The sequence below is a fragment of the Taudactylus pleione genome, unplaced genomic scaffold, assembly GCF_031769625.1.
Source record: "Taudactylus pleione unplaced genomic scaffold, aTauple2 ptg000638l, whole genome shotgun sequence".
Lineage (NCBI taxonomy): Eukaryota > Metazoa > Chordata > Amphibia > Anura > Myobatrachidae > Taudactylus > Taudactylus pleione.
The window spans coordinates 2,279,847-2,298,698 of NW_028285040.1; the positions used below are offsets into that span (position 1 = coordinate 2,279,847).

General features: G+C 47.5%; 1 protein-coding gene across 3 annotated transcripts in view; it reads left to right on the top strand.

The window, feature by feature from the left end:
* The first annotated feature begins 240 nt into the window (after nt 1-240).
* Nucleotides 241-18,852, top strand: part of MXD4 (MAX dimerization protein 4) — a 72,109-nt gene continuing 53,497 nt past the window's right edge. For 2 of the 3 annotated variants that reach the window (XM_088454971.1, XM_088454973.1), the window contains exons 1-2: nt 241-476; nt 1,528-1,627. In XM_088454971.1, the coding sequence (XP_088311097.1) occupies nt 413-476; nt 1,528-1,627 (164 nt within the window). In that variant the 5' untranslated portion in view covers nt 241-412. The remainder of the gene's footprint in view (nt 477-1,527; nt 1,628-18,852) is intronic. The other variant, XM_088454972.1, reaches the window with a different exon arrangement.

Here is an 18,852-nt window from a genome sequence, read left to right on the forward strand (position 1 = left end):
GTTGCTAGGCTTCGGCATCTCAATCTTTACCCATCCCTCCTCAGCAAGTTGATTGGGATCTGTCAACATTCTCTCGGACTCTCCTCCCTTCACACTTCCGCCCCTACTCCTGACGCAGGGCGCTGTGACTGGCTGGGGGCGAGGCGTGGGCCCCGCCTCCACGGCAGCGACGCTCCGCCATTGGGGCCCGTCCGTCACTCCTATGTCAATCGGAGCTGTGGCTGCCGTTTCCATGGACTAAGAAGTCCCCAAAGCGTCTGAACTCCTTGTAGTTCGTCCCACTTCGCCTTGTTATCACTTTCCTCTGCAGCCGGGGGCGAAGGGAATAGTTTTTTTTTATTTTTTAATCAGTGCAAGAATCTAGTTTTACACTATATATATATTATATATACATATATTTATATACTCAAGTATGGAGTTGAATTCTCTGTTAATCCTTCTGGAGGCAGCTGAATATTTGGAGAGAAGAGACCGAGGTACTTGTCACTGGCGGTGGTGGGGTGGGTTGGGGGACTCCGACCTGCTTGGTACATGGGATGGGGTGGGGTGGGGGTCTGCTCTAGTGACACTGCAAAGTCATCACTCACTGTCTGCCTTATTTTCCTTGTCTTATTTGTGTGTGTGGTTTCATCTTGTAATTATATATATATATATATATAATATATATATATATATATATATATATATATATATATATATATAGCATGTTCTTTCATGCACAAGCCATATACAACCCTGGGAACATACAGCACCCTGTTTACATCTGAGTACACCTCTATGTAGAATGCATATCAATTAGACTGTCCCTGCCTGTCATGCCTCTCTTTTCCAGGGGATCTAGTATCTCCCTTGGATCTAGGATGATCTCTTCCTGAGGGATCCTGCATTAATTGCACTGGGTCATATGTGTACACAAACACACCGAGACTGACCTGGCAGTGCGTGCAGACACACCAAAGATAACATACAGCAGCCTGCACGTACATCAGATGTAGCCTGATGCTGTATGTAAACAGGCAGCGGGCACAGAACAGTTCTTTTGCATTTTAATATATATATATATATATATATATATATATATATATATATATATATATATACACACACACACACACACGTTGCATTTTGCAGGATATTGCATGCTCACATGTGTGTATGTAAACATTGCAGGACATGTCCACCATGTCGGCATGTGCATGATTGTGCAAGTAGCTGCGCTATACCATGCACGTGTGGGTGGGAGGGATGAACATTTATTGTGTGTGTGTGTGCCTGTTTGTGTGTCAGCTCCTGGGACCGTGCTGTGTGTCAGATGACAGCGCTTGTTGCACTCAGCTGTCAGTCACTAGTGGGGAGATCCCTCCTGTCTGTTAGTTCATGTGGAGATGAGCAACAACTTTTTAGTTTTTTTGGAAGGGGGGCAGTTGTAATAATGTGATCTTTGGGGGTAATAAATAAATGTTCATGCACTGTATACTCATAATAAACATCCCCCCCCCCCCTGCTTGTCTCTCTCTCTTGTGACAGAAGCAGAGCATGGCTATGCATCAGTTTTACCTTTTGACAGCGATTACTCATTGAAGAAAACCAAAGCAGCCTCACTATCTAGAAAATCCCAGAATAACAGGTAACTACAGAGCAGCCCCTGACAACTGAGACAGCAGCGATCCTATGGAATACATGGGGGGGAGGTGCTGGGGGGCCGTCGCCATCTTTCCTGCCTGGGCTTGGCTGTGTTTTGATCTAATATAAAACACTGCCACGCGTACACCATGCATGCGAGCCCTGCTGTGTGTACTTTCCCTTCAGCTCCCCTGCACACATGCATTCCTCCTTGTTCACACACACAGTATATTGTCCTTGCACTGCTCGATTCCTGATCATGTCTGTGCATTGCCCTGCTGTCTTCTGCTGAACTCTCTCACTGATCCCACAGAGATAACATGTCCTCGCTCAACTCCGCTCGCACAGCCTTATGTAGATCTTCCTAAATTAGAACACAAGGCGTGCAATGAAACCTAGCCTGCTTGTGGACTGCAGTCATTCTGCAGCATGTACAGTTTCTTTCCAGTCGGTGTTTTTGTTAGAGTTTTACACTATTTAGGTTCATCCTCGTTAACCCCGTCTGCTGCATCCACACCCTGAGGTACATGTATAAAAGTGACTTTGGAGTGGAAGTGTTCTATTTATTTGTTTAGTTGTTGTGATTTTTTTTTTTTTGCATCCTATTTACTAAGTGTCCTGTGATGCTTTCTGTTCCCCTATGAGCCCCCGAGTGCTGGGCTGCTGACACAGGCGTTCTGGGACATAGCTGTGGCGTTTGCACTGCGTGCATAGAAATGTCGCATCCCTTAAGACAGAAAAGAAAAAAGTTTTGATCTGCCGGCAGCAGTAGGAATCTGCCATAGGAGCAGCAATTGTCAGGGCGGATTTGCGGCATTTGTTTGAGGCGGATCCGTAACGGTGATTTTTCTTTTTGCGGTTTTCTATGAATCTCATTTGGAGGCCATTTAAAATGTTTTTTTGTTTTTTTTTTGTGCTTTTACACCTTTACTTAAGTGATAATTAGGATTTTCTTAATCATTTTTTAAATCCATAAAACGTCCGAGATTAACAGACTGTTGCGGAGTGTTTGTTATATGCTTCTGTCTATTGTAATACATTGACGCATGATATTGCTGCTCCGTGCCTCCCTTACGTGAATGATTCAGCTAAAGGATGGGTATATATGGTTTATAACTAAAATGCAATGTAATAAATACTTGCTTAATCCTCAGTATGTCTGATGTCTCTATGGTGTTGCTGGAACAAAAGGTCTTCTGCAGCCATTGCACGTATGATCTTGTTACAGATTTATATGGTGTGGCCCCTGACCTCAGTTTGTATTAGGTTTGCGTATTTTACTGCGTGCAATAGCCGTAATTGATGGACTGGTCACAGTGTAAGTGTGTTGTTAAAATTAGTTTATTGCTTGGGCTGCTATTACAATATTGAGCACCGTTCTTTGCATACGTCTGGTTCATGTGACAGACAGAATTGTCAGGAGGAGAGGTTTGTTTTTTTTTTTTTTTTTTGCATTACAGATGTGTTCTCATACAACGAGCATTTATACGCCATACGCCGCCACACATTTGGTGCGAGTGAGATGCTCCGACGCAGCCAGCGCAGTCTCCTTGTTCATTAAATATTGGGCCTGTTTTGGTGGTGCACGCTATTGCAGCTGTGGTTGTGACTTCTTGCGGAGTTGCAGCAGCAGCAATAATATTCAAATGCTAGATTTTTAGCCTTCCCCTTGTGTACTAGCGTGCGCCGGGACTTGCGCAGGCCCCTGGAACACCCACTGTCAATGCCAGTGGACGGTGCAACTCTGCCGGTGGTTCTGAACACTCCAATCAACCATCTCATGCACTATCGACCCTTGCACTGGCCTATGGCAGATGCAGTGTCTACTCCTGTAATACGTTTGAACATGGCCTCTGTGGCTTCAGCACAAGGACTGAGAATGCAGACCCTCCCATAACACGCCCATGAGACAGCTTTTTTTTCGCGCTCACTCAGGGCTCCTCCCAGTCACCACCCCAGGAGTGCCCAAGGTTTTGCCTATCCGCTCCTAATGCCAGCTCTCCCGTACACTCAGTGGAATGCATGTGCCATAGGGGTTTTCAGAATTTTTTGCACATGCGCAGTAGCTGCTAATCGCTCATCTGCACTAACCTTGGCATTACCTCCACCCCTGAACAGGCTCATTGGGGGGGAATTCAAATGTTTAGCCGGCGGCTTTTTTTTTTTTTTTTTAGACGCCCCGACAGAGCAATTCAATTGTTGCTCTGTCGGGGCGCGATAGCCGCCAGCGCCGGCATTTCTGCACGCACTCAGGAGTGCGCGAGCAGAAATGTGTCTAAAACACCCTGGTTAGGGGCTTTGTCTTTTACCCGGCGAAGAGGGGCGATAATTAATGAGCGCCCAGAACAATTGAATAGCAAACTGGGCGCTCATTAATTATCAGGCCCAAAAAAACAATTGAATCGCCCCCATTGTGTCTTAATCGCATGGTAGCTGCATACAAAACCAGTCATGGTGTACTGGAGACGCTAAGTTGCGACTTTTGTTGCTTCGGACTTGGTACAACATTTCTACAAGCGGCAGCATAGGAACGTGGTGGGAGGAACAGCCGCTGCCACTTCTATCAGAACCTTTTCTCACATGTACAAGTACCGCAAGCCCCAGTGTTCAGTGTAGGCTGGCAATGTAGTTTTATTAGAGCTGTGAGAATAAGACACAGCTTTTCAATTAGGCATTGGACATTTTGTTTATGCATTTTGCTGGGCAGTGCCATATACTGTGTGTTTTTATAGTGACGATATCCGCTGATGAAATGCGTGATACTGGGAGTACAGACGCAGTTGTGTCCTCATACATCTAGCCTCAATACGCAACACAGTGCGACATGCCTGGGGTGAGTGAGCCACCAGGTCCCGTGCAACTAGCGCCTGGTGCCTTTTTGTTTTTTTGCCAAAAATGCTTCTAATACCACTTTCAGACAGAAAAATCCCTAAAACCTGGGTTTTTCCCATATCTTGTCAACGCGGGAAGGACCCGGGAATTTGCTCCTAATCCCCTTTCACACAGCACATAAGACCTGGAAATTCCCGGGTCGACCCCTTTCACACAGAACACAGATTATCCCTGCAATATACAGTGTGTCATAATAAATGGTTTGCTTTTATGGCACACAGAGATGAGGTCATGAAAAGTGCAGCCCGTGCACCGCCATCTTAGCCAATAAGCGCTGCTTACTATACCCGGAGTAGAAAAACCCGGGTCGGCACCTTTCAGACAGCCGCCAAACCGTGTAATACCCGGGAAAAACCCAGGGTAAATACCTGGGCTGAAGTACCGGGAATTAGGTCCCGTGTTGACCCTTTCAGACAGAAAAAAACCCGGGTCGACCCGGCTAGAGCCGGAAAAGTACCGGGTTCTTTTCTCTGTCTGAAAGGGGTATAAGTCACAATACAACGAGACTAGGACACAACTTTAGACTGTGCTGAGTAATGTGATATGTGACACCTGTATATCTGTGTGCTCCTGAGTCTGTATATAGGAGACTGTGCTGAGTAATGTGATATGTGACACCTGTATATCTGTGTGCTCCTGAGTCTGTATATGGGAGACTGTGCTGAGTAATGTGATATGTGACACCTGTATATCTGTGTGCTCCTGAGTCTGTATATAGGAGACTGTGCTGAGTAATGTGATATGTGACACCTGTATATCTGTGTGCACCTGAGTCTGTATATAGGAGACTGTGCTGAGTAATGTGATATGTGACACCTGTATATCTGTGTGCTCCTGAGTCTGTATATGGGAGACTGTGCTGAGTAATGTGATATGTGACACCTGTATATCTGTGTGCTCCTGAGTCTGTATATAGGAGACTGTGCTGAGTAATGTGATATGTGACACCTATATATCTGTGTGCTCCTGAGTCTGTATATAGGAGACTGTGCTGAGTAATGTGATATGTGACACCTGTATATCTGTGTGCTCCTGAGTCTGTATATGGGAGACTGTGCTGAGTAATGTGATATGTGACACCTGTATATCTGTGGGCACCTGAGTCTGGATATGAAGCACAACGGAACTTGGAATGTAAATAGCATTGTACATCGTAGCACTTAGTATGCAAATTCAGAGACTCAATCGCACTCAGATATACAAGTGTCGCATATCAAATGAATCAGCACAGTCTGCTGGTGCGTCCTAGTCGCATCGCATCGCGACGATGATGGCGCGTCTGCAGCAAAGATGTGTAAGGACACATCTGTACACGCTTACTAGTAGAATAGGTTTGAAGGGTGAACTGGAATGAATAGGTGAAGAGTTGACTTTAACAAAAGATAAACGGAAAGAACATGTGTTTGCGTTAGTTGGTGTATTATTTGTGGATCAGCAGTAATTACTGTTTAGCCTTTCATACGTTAGTCTGGGCGAGGTCACTAGTGCCTGGGGTGCACAGGAGGTTAGGAAGCTGTTAGTTATTGCACTGTAATATAAGCCATTATTGTCCGGACTGTGTATTGTTGTGTAACCCTATAGCTGCAGCCTGGTCTTAGTACTTCTCAGTACATTTTTCTGTTCTATACTAATATATTGTGTTCATTGTATCCATCCGGAAACTAGGCATTGGCGCAGAGCTGAGCGTATCTTGCGTCTTTATATTCACACTGCGCGCCCTCGGGACCTGAGTGCACGGCAGTACAGGGAAAGTCATTTCAATCGTATCTACGTTTCTGAGCGAGAGGGCGTAGCTGGGTGACATTGGGGCGTTCCCACATAGCGATGGTTTGTTGGAGCATCTGCAGACTAGGAATAGCTGGAAGTAAGCGAAGATAGGCCTGTATGGTGGGGTGTCACTTACACTTACTATAGGTTACTATAGGTGTAAATGAGCATGATGCTGGTGACTGGTAGTAAACATAGGGCCTGGTTCAGAGCCGCACGCAATGCCGATTTTCACGGTTAGGTGATTTGTTTGCCACTGCGCAAATTCTTAGACACTCCCACAGCGCATGCGCCCCACGATGTATACGCACGGTATCGGAAATGTGGTGTACAGCGTTCAGGGCGGTGACTGGGAGATGGCTACTAGTGCACACAAAATGGTCCGATTCATGGGCGCGTTATGGGAGTGCCGCAGAAGCATCGCCGGAAACGGCTGATTTCTCAGACGCACAGCCGCAGGCATAGGAGGCCACGGCCAGACGGAGACGCTGCGCCTGGCGTAGGACTGCAAGTTTCCACGGTGCGAACGATGGTGGCATCTAAAGTCGCATGGACGGTGTTGCAGTGTGTATAAACACTCAAAGTCGCCGCAGCGCCCATCTTTGAATCAGGCCCATAGCCTACACATTGGGTGCGTCACATCTCAAGATGGATACTACTGTAGTATGGACACGGCAAATTGCCACCTAAATATTTTAAGTAGAGTAAAAAGCGCCTATTGTTTACAGCACATGGGGGGGGGGCGATTCAATTCAACGCAACGCTAAGACTGAATACAAGGTTTCTGCTCGCACCTCGACTTAAGTGCCGGCCGCAAAGCTGTTTTCTGGCTTAGCGTGGCGCTAACAGCCTCGCGGCCGACACTTTAGTCGGAGAATGCCGGATATTGCGACTTGACACCCAGCTTAAGGCAGGGAAACCGGCATTCGTTCGTCTTAAGTGGTTGTAGTCAGACTTAACAGCGCGTTGAATTGAATAGCTCTGGGAACGCCTTCACGGGCCTATTGAGTAACACGCTGGATTGAATCGCTCCCATAGGGACAGTGACAGGTCTGGAAAATGTCATCTACCAAAATAGTGCTCAAACGACTTTAAGGCTATTATTGCACCATACTAACCATACACATTTTGGGAGGAATTCAATTGTTTGTGCCGCTGGGCACGAGTTCCGCGGGCACCCAGTACTTCTAGCAGATTTCTGCTTGCAGCTTCCTGAGGTGTGAGCAGAATCCACCCATAGCACGGTTTTTGGCACCTTGTCCGCATCTTGCCCGTCTTTTTAGGCGGGATTAACTGCTTTACATGGCTAATCCCCTGCATTTTAGACGCAACATCCTCGATAATGATGGGTGCCCCAAAATTATTGAATCCCCCCCCCCCCCAAAAAAAATCCTTTATCTTGAACATCAATTTTACATTATACATGATAGAGCCTCATTAAAAGTGTTTAGCGTGAAATAAAATTATATAAATAAAATATCTAATCCATAGATTGTCCATAAGCATTGAGGGCCTCATTCAGAGGCGGTCGGAGGATGCAAGCGGTCGCTCAGAAACTGGGCGGCCACTTGCATCCTGACCGCCCGCCTCTGTTGCGGTCGTTAGGCTGTGGGTTAACACCCACAGCTCTAACGACCGCTCCGGTGATGGTCGCGATGATCATCGGGGCTTACGACGAGACTCTAGGGTAGGGTCTCCCTTGTCGTAAGCCCCGGAGAGCTTCTGGCTCTGTCTGAGCCGGAAGCTCTCCAATGACATCACTAGTGATGTCAGTAGGGCCTCCCCCAAACGGCAGGCGTTCCCATGCCACCCCCCCGGCCCGCCTTCCAAACGGGGAGAGCTGTCAATCAACATCGACAGCTTGCCCCCTTTGGATCGAGACCCGCTACGACCGGCGCTGTCGGTCGTAGCGGGTCTCACGCATGCGCACGACGGCGCCGTCGTGCGCATTCTCTGTGGGGGGCCATCGACCCGGTCCGAGCGCATCGGCGCTAACGACCGGTTCTGAATGACCCCCTGAATGCTTATGATTGGTAGATCCTATGTGCACGTCACTAAAATAGAACAATTGTTGGATTTTTGTGTGAGCTACTCCTTTATTGAAAGTGTGTTATTGTCGTTTCGGCAAAATGTTGCAGAAAGTGCACAGAGGGCCTCATTCAGCAAGGATCGCTGATGCCATCGCGTACGCAAGTCTGCTGTGAGAGTATGCTAATGTTTGCATTTGCAAAGCACTCGCACGGACAACATGCAGACACCCGCTTCCCCCATCGCACATCTGTAATACCTTGCAATCCAGCCAAAACATCGGTAATACTGAGTACCATCGGAGCCACTCGCACAATTAAGGCAGGTCAGACCTCACTTATAAACTGCTAACTTTCCTGTACGCAGGCTACGTATGGCATCGCAGTGGCTAATTTATGCACGCCACCGTAACGTCGTTCAAACGCACTGGCACGCCTGCGTTCGTCCAACCACTCCCCGTAACCACCCACAAACGGCGCTTCCTGTCAATCACTTTACAATGAATCTGCGTAATCTCTGCAATCGCTTTCCCGTTCGCAGTGAGCCGCTTGCGCACTGCGATGCATACGCAGAAAGCCAAGGTCGGCTGCCCACGTTCGTATTGGCATCTTCGATCCTTGCTGAGTCAGACTCACAGTCCGCAGCAGCTGGATAAATAGAGGTCTGAGGGCAAATACGCAGCTGCTGTGTGCCATGATTGTACGTTTTGTAAGTGATCAGGAAGAATTTGGTTTGTACCTAGGCAGGAATGGTGGCATCTTCTAGTCAGCCTGGGACCTGGGTGCTGGGACTCTCAGCAGCGTGATGGCCTGTCTGGGCAGTGCTGTGTGTACGTGCAGGGGGGAGTTAAAGAGACATGACTCCTATCACAGCACAAAGTGCTCTTTCTCCACCAGGGCACGCTGGCTGTATAGCGGGGCCATCAGTGGGGAGTGGGGAGTGCTGCTGTGCCAGACACATGCAATGGTTGGTGCTTCTTTTGTACCAGAATTAAGCATTTAATGCATAAATGTTGCATTTCTAATCCAGGATATTAAATTATATATTTTGGGGGGTCCTCGCAATGATGTCAGCCAGTGTGGGCTCCCAAATTAATTTTTTTTTTGAGGGGGGCCAAAATGTAAACTTTATGTTTTTCCACTGAGTTCTTGCGATGGTGATCCCAGCCTGCGACATCGGTCTGACACCTCCTTCTGCGTTTGCATCTGTTAGGCTGCCATAGCTGAGGCTGCTCTAGCAACAGTGCTTGGAATTTAAGTGCTTAGTTCAAAGTGTAAATGGAATATTTAAATTGAAGCTGGAGTTATTCAGGAGTTACACAGGATGAGAACAGAAGGAGAAAGTAACAAATCAGCAATTTCTGCTATTAAGGACTGTTTTTATCTACCACCACACTTCCATCATGCCTATGGATTGTGCCTGCACCTGGATCTCCAAAGCTGCCTGCGTCCCTCCTGATCTCCCCATGCAATCTGCTTATCCACTCCAACTATGCCATACCGAACGACGCAGCAAGATGACCCCTCAAATGGAGCTGGGTTGTGGCCCCCAAATCATGAGGCTTGGTGCAATTTTGCTCAACTCATTGTCTTTTCCTCTTAAGTTTAGACTAACCTCTCCATAGATGTTCTATTACTGTGACCCTTGTATCCAGCCCCCTGTTTGTCTGCCCCCTCCCCTTTAGAATGTAAGCTCTCACCAGCAGGGCCCTCTTCCCTCATGTGCTTCTCCTTCACCTAATTATACTTTCATTTACAACAGCACCCAACCCTTGGTTACTGACACCATGCTGCTTATTTAGTGTTATGCAGCAATGTATTAATCATGTATTTGTCCTCCATTGTTTGTACTGTAAGTTGCTGTTTTCTTGTGTGCTCATTTGTTTATGTACTGTGTAAGGCGCTGCGGAACCCTTGTGGCACCATATAAATAAAGGATATTGTTATTATTATTATTAATAACATTTATTTGCGTCTGAGATGGAAGTAATTGCACAGACGCTTGTGTGCGGCTCTGCATATGCGTCCATCTCTGAATCGGGCCCTGTTCTCCATCCATCGCCCTTTATAATGAGACGTAATCTACATCTGCAAAATGAAACCTGCGTTTTGTACGGCTCTCCAACATTGGGCACCCTCGTACACTATATCTATATTATGCAAAGATGCCTTCACCCGACTCCTCCCCTCAGCTTACACAAACATCATTTTTACACACTCATATCTCGTTTTACTCAATGCCGATATTTACGCGGATCGAGCAATTGTTAGCCATTGTGCGTGCACGAATGCCGTCTGCGCAGACGCAGTGATTGTATCATGATCACACAAATGATTCATTCGCAAAGTGAGTGACAGGTAACGGGTTGTGGTTAGGCAAATGCGGGTGTGTTGGGACCGTTTAAACGGCGTTTCATGGGCGTGCATAAATGATCCATTGCGATCGCCTTCACAGCATGAGAGCTCTCTGCGTGTCAGGGGAGCCGCAGTGTTTGAGGCAGGTCAGACGTGACTTACATGCTGCAGCACTTTCGCATGTGCCTGAAAAGGGGCATGGCCACGAGAAAATGGTTGTGTCTTTAAGACACGTCCCCTTCTCAGCACTCTTGGGGGCGGGACGCCAGCACTTACGGACATGCTGGACTGCCCCAAGCTATTACCTCACTTTGAATAGATGCCATGCGAATGTGCACAACATCTATTCACCACTGCGGCTCGCGGACGGTGACAGCCACCGGCAGGTTGTTTTAGCAGGGCGCCGCCATAAGGGCAGAGCGTTTTCTGCTCTTTTGAAAACGGGCAGGGTGCAGCTCCCCGCTAAAACAGCCTAGCGGGAACTCTAGTCAAGGTACTTTAGACGCTCGCAATGTTGGAGGTTTAAGGTTACTCAGAAGACCTGCAACCGATGCTACGTCTTTTTGTGCAGATGCTTGGATTTACAAAGCCACAAGTGGGCGTCTCAATACATTCCTGGGCGGCTGCGACGTTTGCATACTTTCACCCAGCAGCTGCGTACACAGATGCGGCAGCGGCGGCATTAGTGTACATCTCTGAATCTGTCCCTCTGACTTAAAGATACCTCTCCCTCTTTGGCCTGCTGCAGAGGAGCAACATAGAACATATAGGTGTATTCTCATTCACCCATGTATTCTCATTCACCCATGCTTTCTGTGCCATATGACGTGAGACGCGTGGCGCGAATTAGACGTTCCGCCCCATGTAGCTGAATACTGGACTTTCATACCTATTTCTTCGTTTATTGTGTGCGCCGCAGCATAGCTGCCTCCAAAGTCGCTTACAGTGTACTGGGCGCTTAGGAGTAGTAGTTTCCTCGCAGTGGAGTTCGTGTAAAGTCGTAGATAAGGCACAACGCTGCGTGGCAAGGATGCTTGGCGCGGCTCACTCATGTCAGACTTTGTGCCTGTTTTACCCAGGTAAGCATCCGAATTGCACACAACTGCTGCATGCAATGCCAGCGCCCGATGTCGAAAGTATTAGTGCATCGTACTTTTGGCACAATAGTGATGCGACGAAGACCCATATTTGGTCCAATACTGTTGGCGAGACGCATGGCGCGTCTTAGTCACATAATATCTGGCGAGCCAAATAGCCCCGTTCTGAGGATAGGTGTATGTGGGCACTTCTGTAGTGGACATATAAATTAAGTATAAACACTTTATTTTATGCATGCTAATCAGATCAGTAATACACATGATTTCATTTTTTTATTTATATGCTGTTTAAAATGTTTTTTTTTTCTCGCTGTTTAGTAACTTGGTCCAGGGCTAACTTGGTCCAGGGCTGTGCGAATTTGCTGTTTTCCCCTTATGTGCACCTTTTGCTAGCTACAATGGATTGAGCCACCTGCCTCTTTATGTTTGTAACACAATCAAAGTCACTGGTCTTTGTAACGGGTTGGGTATAGGTTGCCGGCAGTCGGGATCCCAGCGGACAGAATCTTGGCGCCGGAATCCCGACAGGGTTAACATACCGACACTTGTTGGTCGGTATGCTAACCCTCCCCCTCTCCCTACCCTAACCCTCCCTTTTTGGTGCCTAACCCAGCTCCCCCCCCCCCAGTGCCTAAACCTAACTTACCCCTCCCTGCACCCTAAACCTAACACTCCCCCCTTAGTGCCTAACCCTAATCCTCCCCCTAGTGCCTAACCCTCCCCTAACTCCCGATACTTACCTTCAGGATGCCGGCTGTCGGGATTACGGCAGCGGTATTCCGACTGTCGGCATCCCTCACGTTGGGATGCTGACTACATTCCCTTTATAACGCATAATCTCTAATAACAATATGCCTGGGATATTTCTGTCTAATTCTGGTCAAATACATTCATACTTGTTGTGTAGGGGAATATGGAGGTACGAGTATACAATACATGCATTGTCCCATAGCGATACAGAGAGAGGTACGGGGGGGCAATGAAAAATGCAGGGAGAAGGACAAGGAGAGAGGTGTGGGTGGGAATATGTGCATATATATTGAAAGACCTGCAAATAGAGGGGCAGGTGGGAAAACACAGGTAGAGGGGCAAGGAGAAATGTGGGGGCATACATATACTCTGGGAGAGGGGCAGCTTATATGAGGGGGCAGGAAGAAATGCAGGTGTTAGGGGCAAGGAGGACACGGGTAGGTAAAGAAGATGCACGGAGAAGTGCAAATTAAGACATGCAGGGAGAGAGTCAAGGAGAGATATGCAGGGAGAGAGAAATGGAAAGATGTGGGAAAGGGAGAGAGGTAAAGAGAGATGCAGGGGAAGGGAGAGAGGCAAGGAGGGATGTGCAGGGCTATGGGGGGGCAAGAAAAGACACGGGCAGGGAGATAGGCAAGGGGAGACGCGGGACTTTGGGGGGTAAAGGAGAGACGCAGGGAGATAGGCAATGAGAGACGCGTGGACAGGGAAAGAGGCAAGGGGATTAATGTAGCAGTGAGAGAGGCTGGGGCAGGGAGAGAGGCAAGGAGAGACACTTAGACAGGAAAAGAGGCAAGGTGATATGTGTAGCAGGGAGAGAGGTGGGGGCTAGGAGAGTAGTAGGGCCGAGGAGAAAGGCAAGGAGAGACGCAGGGGTAGAGAAATATGCAGGGAGATGTGTAGGCATGTAGAAATGCAGGGAGAGAGGCAAGGAGAGACACGGGGCAGGGAGAGAGGCAAGGAGAGACACGGGGCAGGGAGAGAGGCAAGGAGAGACTGGGCAGGAGAGAAACAGGGCAGGGAGAGAGGCAAAGAGAGAAACGGGGCAGGGAGAGAGGCAAGGTGAGACACTGGGCAGGGAGAGAGGCAAGGAGAGACACGGGGAAAGGAGAGACATGGGGCAGGGAGAGAGGCAAGGAGATACACGGGTCAGGGAGAGAGGCTAGGAGAGACGCAGGGGCAGGAAAAAGGCAAGGAGATACTTGTAGCCGGGAGAGAAGCGGGGACATGGAGAAAAGCAGGGCCATGGAGAGAGGTAAGGAGAGACATTGGGCCAGTAAGAAATGCAGGGAGAGGGGCAGTGAGAGATGCGTGGGCAGGTAGAGGGGCAAGGAGAGAGGTGGGAGAATGGAGAATTGCAGGAAGAGGGGCTGTAAGAGATGTGGGGAAATGGAGCAAGAGGGCCAAGGAAAGGTAGAAGGGCATGGATAAACACAGGGGGTTAGGCCAGATAAGACGCAGAGGCATGAAGAAATGTTGGGGAGAGGGACAGGGTGGGATGCGGGGGCAAGGAAAAAATGCAATTAGAAGTTCTGGGGGTATGGATAAACGCAGGGAGAGATGCGGGGGGCAGGGAGAGATGCGGGGGGCAGGGAGAGATGCGGGGGGCAGGGAGAGATGCAGGGGCAGGGAGAGATGCAGGAGCAGGGAGAGATGCAGGGGGAAGGAGAGATGCAGGGGCAGGGAGAGATGCAGCGACAGAGAAGAAATTGATAGATAAAGGTGCTTATACTGCTGGAAATATTGAGCCACAGCTTTTCTATTTTAATGTATGTGTTTTATGTCTCTATAGACACATTCTAAATTAAATTTGGTGTATTTCTTACTGGAGACCTATATTTAGCTATAATTAGTAGTGGACATCGAGGGCGGGATTCTTCTGATTGGAGTGTATATGGTCAGAAATGTCCTTTCTTTCCCCTGAGAAGTCGGTGTGACAGCTGCCTCACTGGGAGTTTTATTTTACCTCCTTCTGGATGATCATAGAATTTAGAAAAGGTTGAACCTGATACACAGATGTGTTTCTGCAGCCTTCCTAACCTTGTTATATAATGGTCTGTCAGGAATTTTACATTAATGCTGATTGGCTGTTGCGTTTTAAAGCATATTTTATAATTGCTAGATGCCACAAACATGTCTCAGGACTGCCGTCCTTTTTGTGCATTTTTGTGCTCATCTTAAAAATGTATTTTCCTATGAGATGTAATAGTGTCACATTGGTCACCATATATTCCTCTAGCAGGGATCTGTCTGAGGCTCATCTCAGAAACTGAGCACTTTGCATACAGGACGTGGTAAATAACAGGCTCTCTTCCAGTCAGGAATGACGTCTGAAAGACTGCTCGTACGCTAAGAGCATAGCTCATAAGGCACCATATGATATGGCAGGGGCCGGCAAATTGTGTTGGTTAAAATCTAGTTAAGATTAGTGTGCCAGTTCTATATTTCTATATTCAACTGGCAGACAAGACAGAGTACACATCATACTACAGTGAATATAATGTTTTGCAATAATAAGATACATGTCCATCCTCTATTTCTACCCCGATGAAGTCTCCACAGAGACAAAACGCGTAGGGTGAAGTTGCAGCAGTTTCTAGCACTAGGTGTTGCTACTGTCAGGAGCTCACACCCTGTGATAGGGTGAGACAGAAGGATGTTAACTTCTCACCATTAGTGCGGCTACGCAGCATCTTATTAAAGATTTTGGCCGAGACGTACTAAATAGGAAAATGCGGTAAAACCCCTGAAAATGCAGTTTTCCCCATGCTTCATCCCGATGGGCAACGCCATCTTCAAGTGGCGTTGCCCTATGAATCCTATGGGCTTCTTTTCGGGAAGCTCCCCCTTGGGAGGGATCCGATCGGATCCCTCCCTTGAGCCCCTGCGGCCTTCTGTGCATGCACAGAAGGACGCCAGAGGGACTTCTAGGTATTAACCGGGCAACACCACAAAGGACAGCTCTTATCAGGAGAGCTGTCCTTTGCGATATTCTTGGTACATACAGCTGTATGTACCCAAAGACAGGTGGGGTGTACTGCATCGCTAATGCGATGGTTAGTACATACCGCCCTATGTAAGCACATTTTTATGACAATAACACAAAACAATTTGTATGAATAAATATTTTTTACATCATTTAATGTGTAGCCTTTGGCCGTCTTTTTCGGTGTCCGGGTCCAGACTCCACAAAGAGGTATTTTGCATTATTTACCATTCAAGAAGATACCTTTGAAAGTTACAGCAAATAACTAAATTCTCCCTTCTAAGTCTCTGGTACATTAAAAGTAACTGGAATTACATAGGAACTTTTGCTTGATATAGAGCACTTCAGATCAGTTCAACTTGCGATTATACACCTTACAGAAGATCGATAAAGTGGTACGATGTGATTGGAGGCCGTCGTTTCAAAGTTCGACGCCTTCTTTGCTAAATTAGCTCTGTATGCATTGTTCAGATCCTGACCTAACAGGGGATCTATGCAGAGGAGCAGCATATTGGCAATCTTTTTCTAAATAAGGCAATAAGCATTTATATATATATATATATATATATATATATATATATATATACATACATACAGTAACTATTGCTTCTTCGGACTGGCACTTACCTCTTGGGTTTCACTTGCTCTGATGCCCTCCGTACCCAAAACATCCACAAGAACAACCAAATAAACAGTGGCACTCAGAGGCTTGCACAAAAGGTCTAAAAGTGTATATTTCACATGGAACCCATATGACACCAACATTTCGGGACCAATGTGACCCTTTATCATGGTTACATGCCATGACAAAGGGACACATTGGTCCCGAAACATTGGTGTAATTTGGGTTCCGTGTGCCACCGTGTATTTGGTTGTTCTAGTGTGTGTGTGTGTGTGTGTGTGTGTGTGTGTGTGTGTATATATATATATATATATATATAATATACAGCGTTCCCGCTAGGCTGTTTTAGCGGGGCGCGGTGCAAACAGCACCCTGCCCTCCAGGAGGAGGGCAAAAAGCGCCCTAACCTCACAGCCTACGGGAGCCGTTCTCACCCGCGGGACGCCCGGCATCTATTCTCCCTTTCTGCAGCGCTTGGGGGCTGCCCGGCATGTCCGTAAGCGCCGGGCACGCCCCCAAGTATGATGAAAAGGGGACGCGTCTTATAGGCATGCCCCCTTTTCATGACCACGCCCCCTCTTCGGGCGCGCGCACAAAATTGCCCTCTCTAGCTCTGGCGCCCTGCCTGCCGCCGGAGCTAGAGGGAACACACATATATATATATATATATATATATATATATATATACACGCACTATGTATGTGTATACGTATGATGATTACATAATAATAATAATGGGTCCAACATATAAACATAACGCATCCTTCTTTTTTTTTTTTTTTACAGAAAATATATATCACATTTAAAACCACATAACTATAAAGTGGGGGAAGTAGTGAGAGCTATAGGATCATAGAATTGATGGCAGCCTGCAAGACCAAGCTTATAGGTAGATCAGTCGGTTTAGGCTTAGTATTAGGCGATATACTGGGCGATATGTCGTTTTGAGGCAAAGTGGAACAACTTATCTCACATCGCATAATGTGTACACTCAATCACACCTTCACGTGCGGGGGGGGGCTCCAGTCCCTTACTTTACCAGGGGTGCTCAGACCCCTAGATACACCCCTGGAGGAAGGTGCTTGTGAACCGGGGAGTGGATGTGCGAACGCAGGCGTGTCTGGGCGTCTAAATGGTGTTTTAGGGGTGTGCATAATTAGCACGGAAGCGTCATTGTACACGTCACTTGGTTGGATTTCAGCCTGCAGTGATCGCAGTGCTTGTGGTGGGGTATGGGCTACCTCAAGCGCTGCGTTCAACTCCGATGGCTATCGATGTCACCGATTAATCACACACTTCCTGGAGATGACGTGTGCTAAGAGAGAGGGGTGGGTGTCTTTATACCGGCGTGCGTTTGCTCTGCCGTCGCTCTCTAAGGCATAGCGGGTGTCCTTCCACCAGACAGTGCCATCACAGTATTTGCCCCTTTTGGCTGCATTCGTTCGCGGCTTAGCGCCCGAGGTCTGAATCAGGCCCAGTGTGTACAGGAGACAAGATTCATCGGATACAGTCCTCAGTCATGTTATATGGTGCCGTCGTTAGGAAGCTTGCACAGTGTGTATACTGTATATTGTTTGTTCTGGGATGAGGGGGATTTGGAATGACCGTCGTGTCTTTTATACGTCGTTCTGATATGTACCCGGCCTTACTGGTATTGTTTACTATCTGTAACTGAATAAATACAAAGATGGATCTTTTAATGATAAAATATTGAGACTTGAATTAAATTCTGTAACATACAGATTGGTCCTAGCGGGCAAATCTTTAGTAAAGCCAGGTACACACTAGACGGTGTGTGTACCCGGCCAACGAATGATGCAACGGACGACATATCATGCGGTCGTTTGACACCTCATGATCATGGTTGTAAGACCACACGATATGTCGTTCACCAGCCGCCTCCGCAAGCATGGGGGGGGTCGTTCATCAAATTGACAGATTGAGCTGCATGTAGGCTCAATCTGCCGATGCGATGAACGGCACCACGGGAACGCGCAGGGTCTCTCATAGTGGGTACACACTGGCCGTTGTGGACTATATGTCTGCCCGATCCACTGGTTTGGGTGACTTGTCGTCTAGTGTGTACCCACCATAACTTCTGTGTGCCATTTAAGGTCTGGCACGCTGACCCCTGTGATTTTTTTAAATAAAAGTTTACAACCCAGCAGTATCGGAAAACAATAAGGGGCTTCTTCTGGCATCCGCTGTCATTCACCTCCCCCAGCTGGGGCAGTAGAAATATGTCCGGAAAGTGAATTTAAGTGGTGCAGACATTCCAGCCATAGAATATTAAATGAATCGCCCCCATTATAGATTAAAGCTCACCGAGAGCATATACTGACGGTAAATATAAGGAAGATAGTCCTGGTCACCATCTCTGTCTTCCCCATTACCATTATTTGTTTGGTCAGGATTGGTGAATCAAGGATTTCCAACATGTTGAATTTCCTAGATTCCTCGACCCTGGCATCGGAAGAACAGAAAATTGGGGTAATACATGGTAAATGTATGGGCCCAATAATTCAGTCATTCTTCTAGTGATAGTCACACTGTAAAGCAGGGGTGGGGAACCTTTTTTCTGCCAAGGGCCATTTTGATATGTATAATATTATTCGTGGGCCTAGTGCAGGCCACGCCCCCTCCATGTGATGTCACAAGGGGATGGGGCCACAATCGCCGTTGATTACAGCAATGCCCGGAGCATCCTGAGGATGCTCCGGGGAGCTGTAAGGG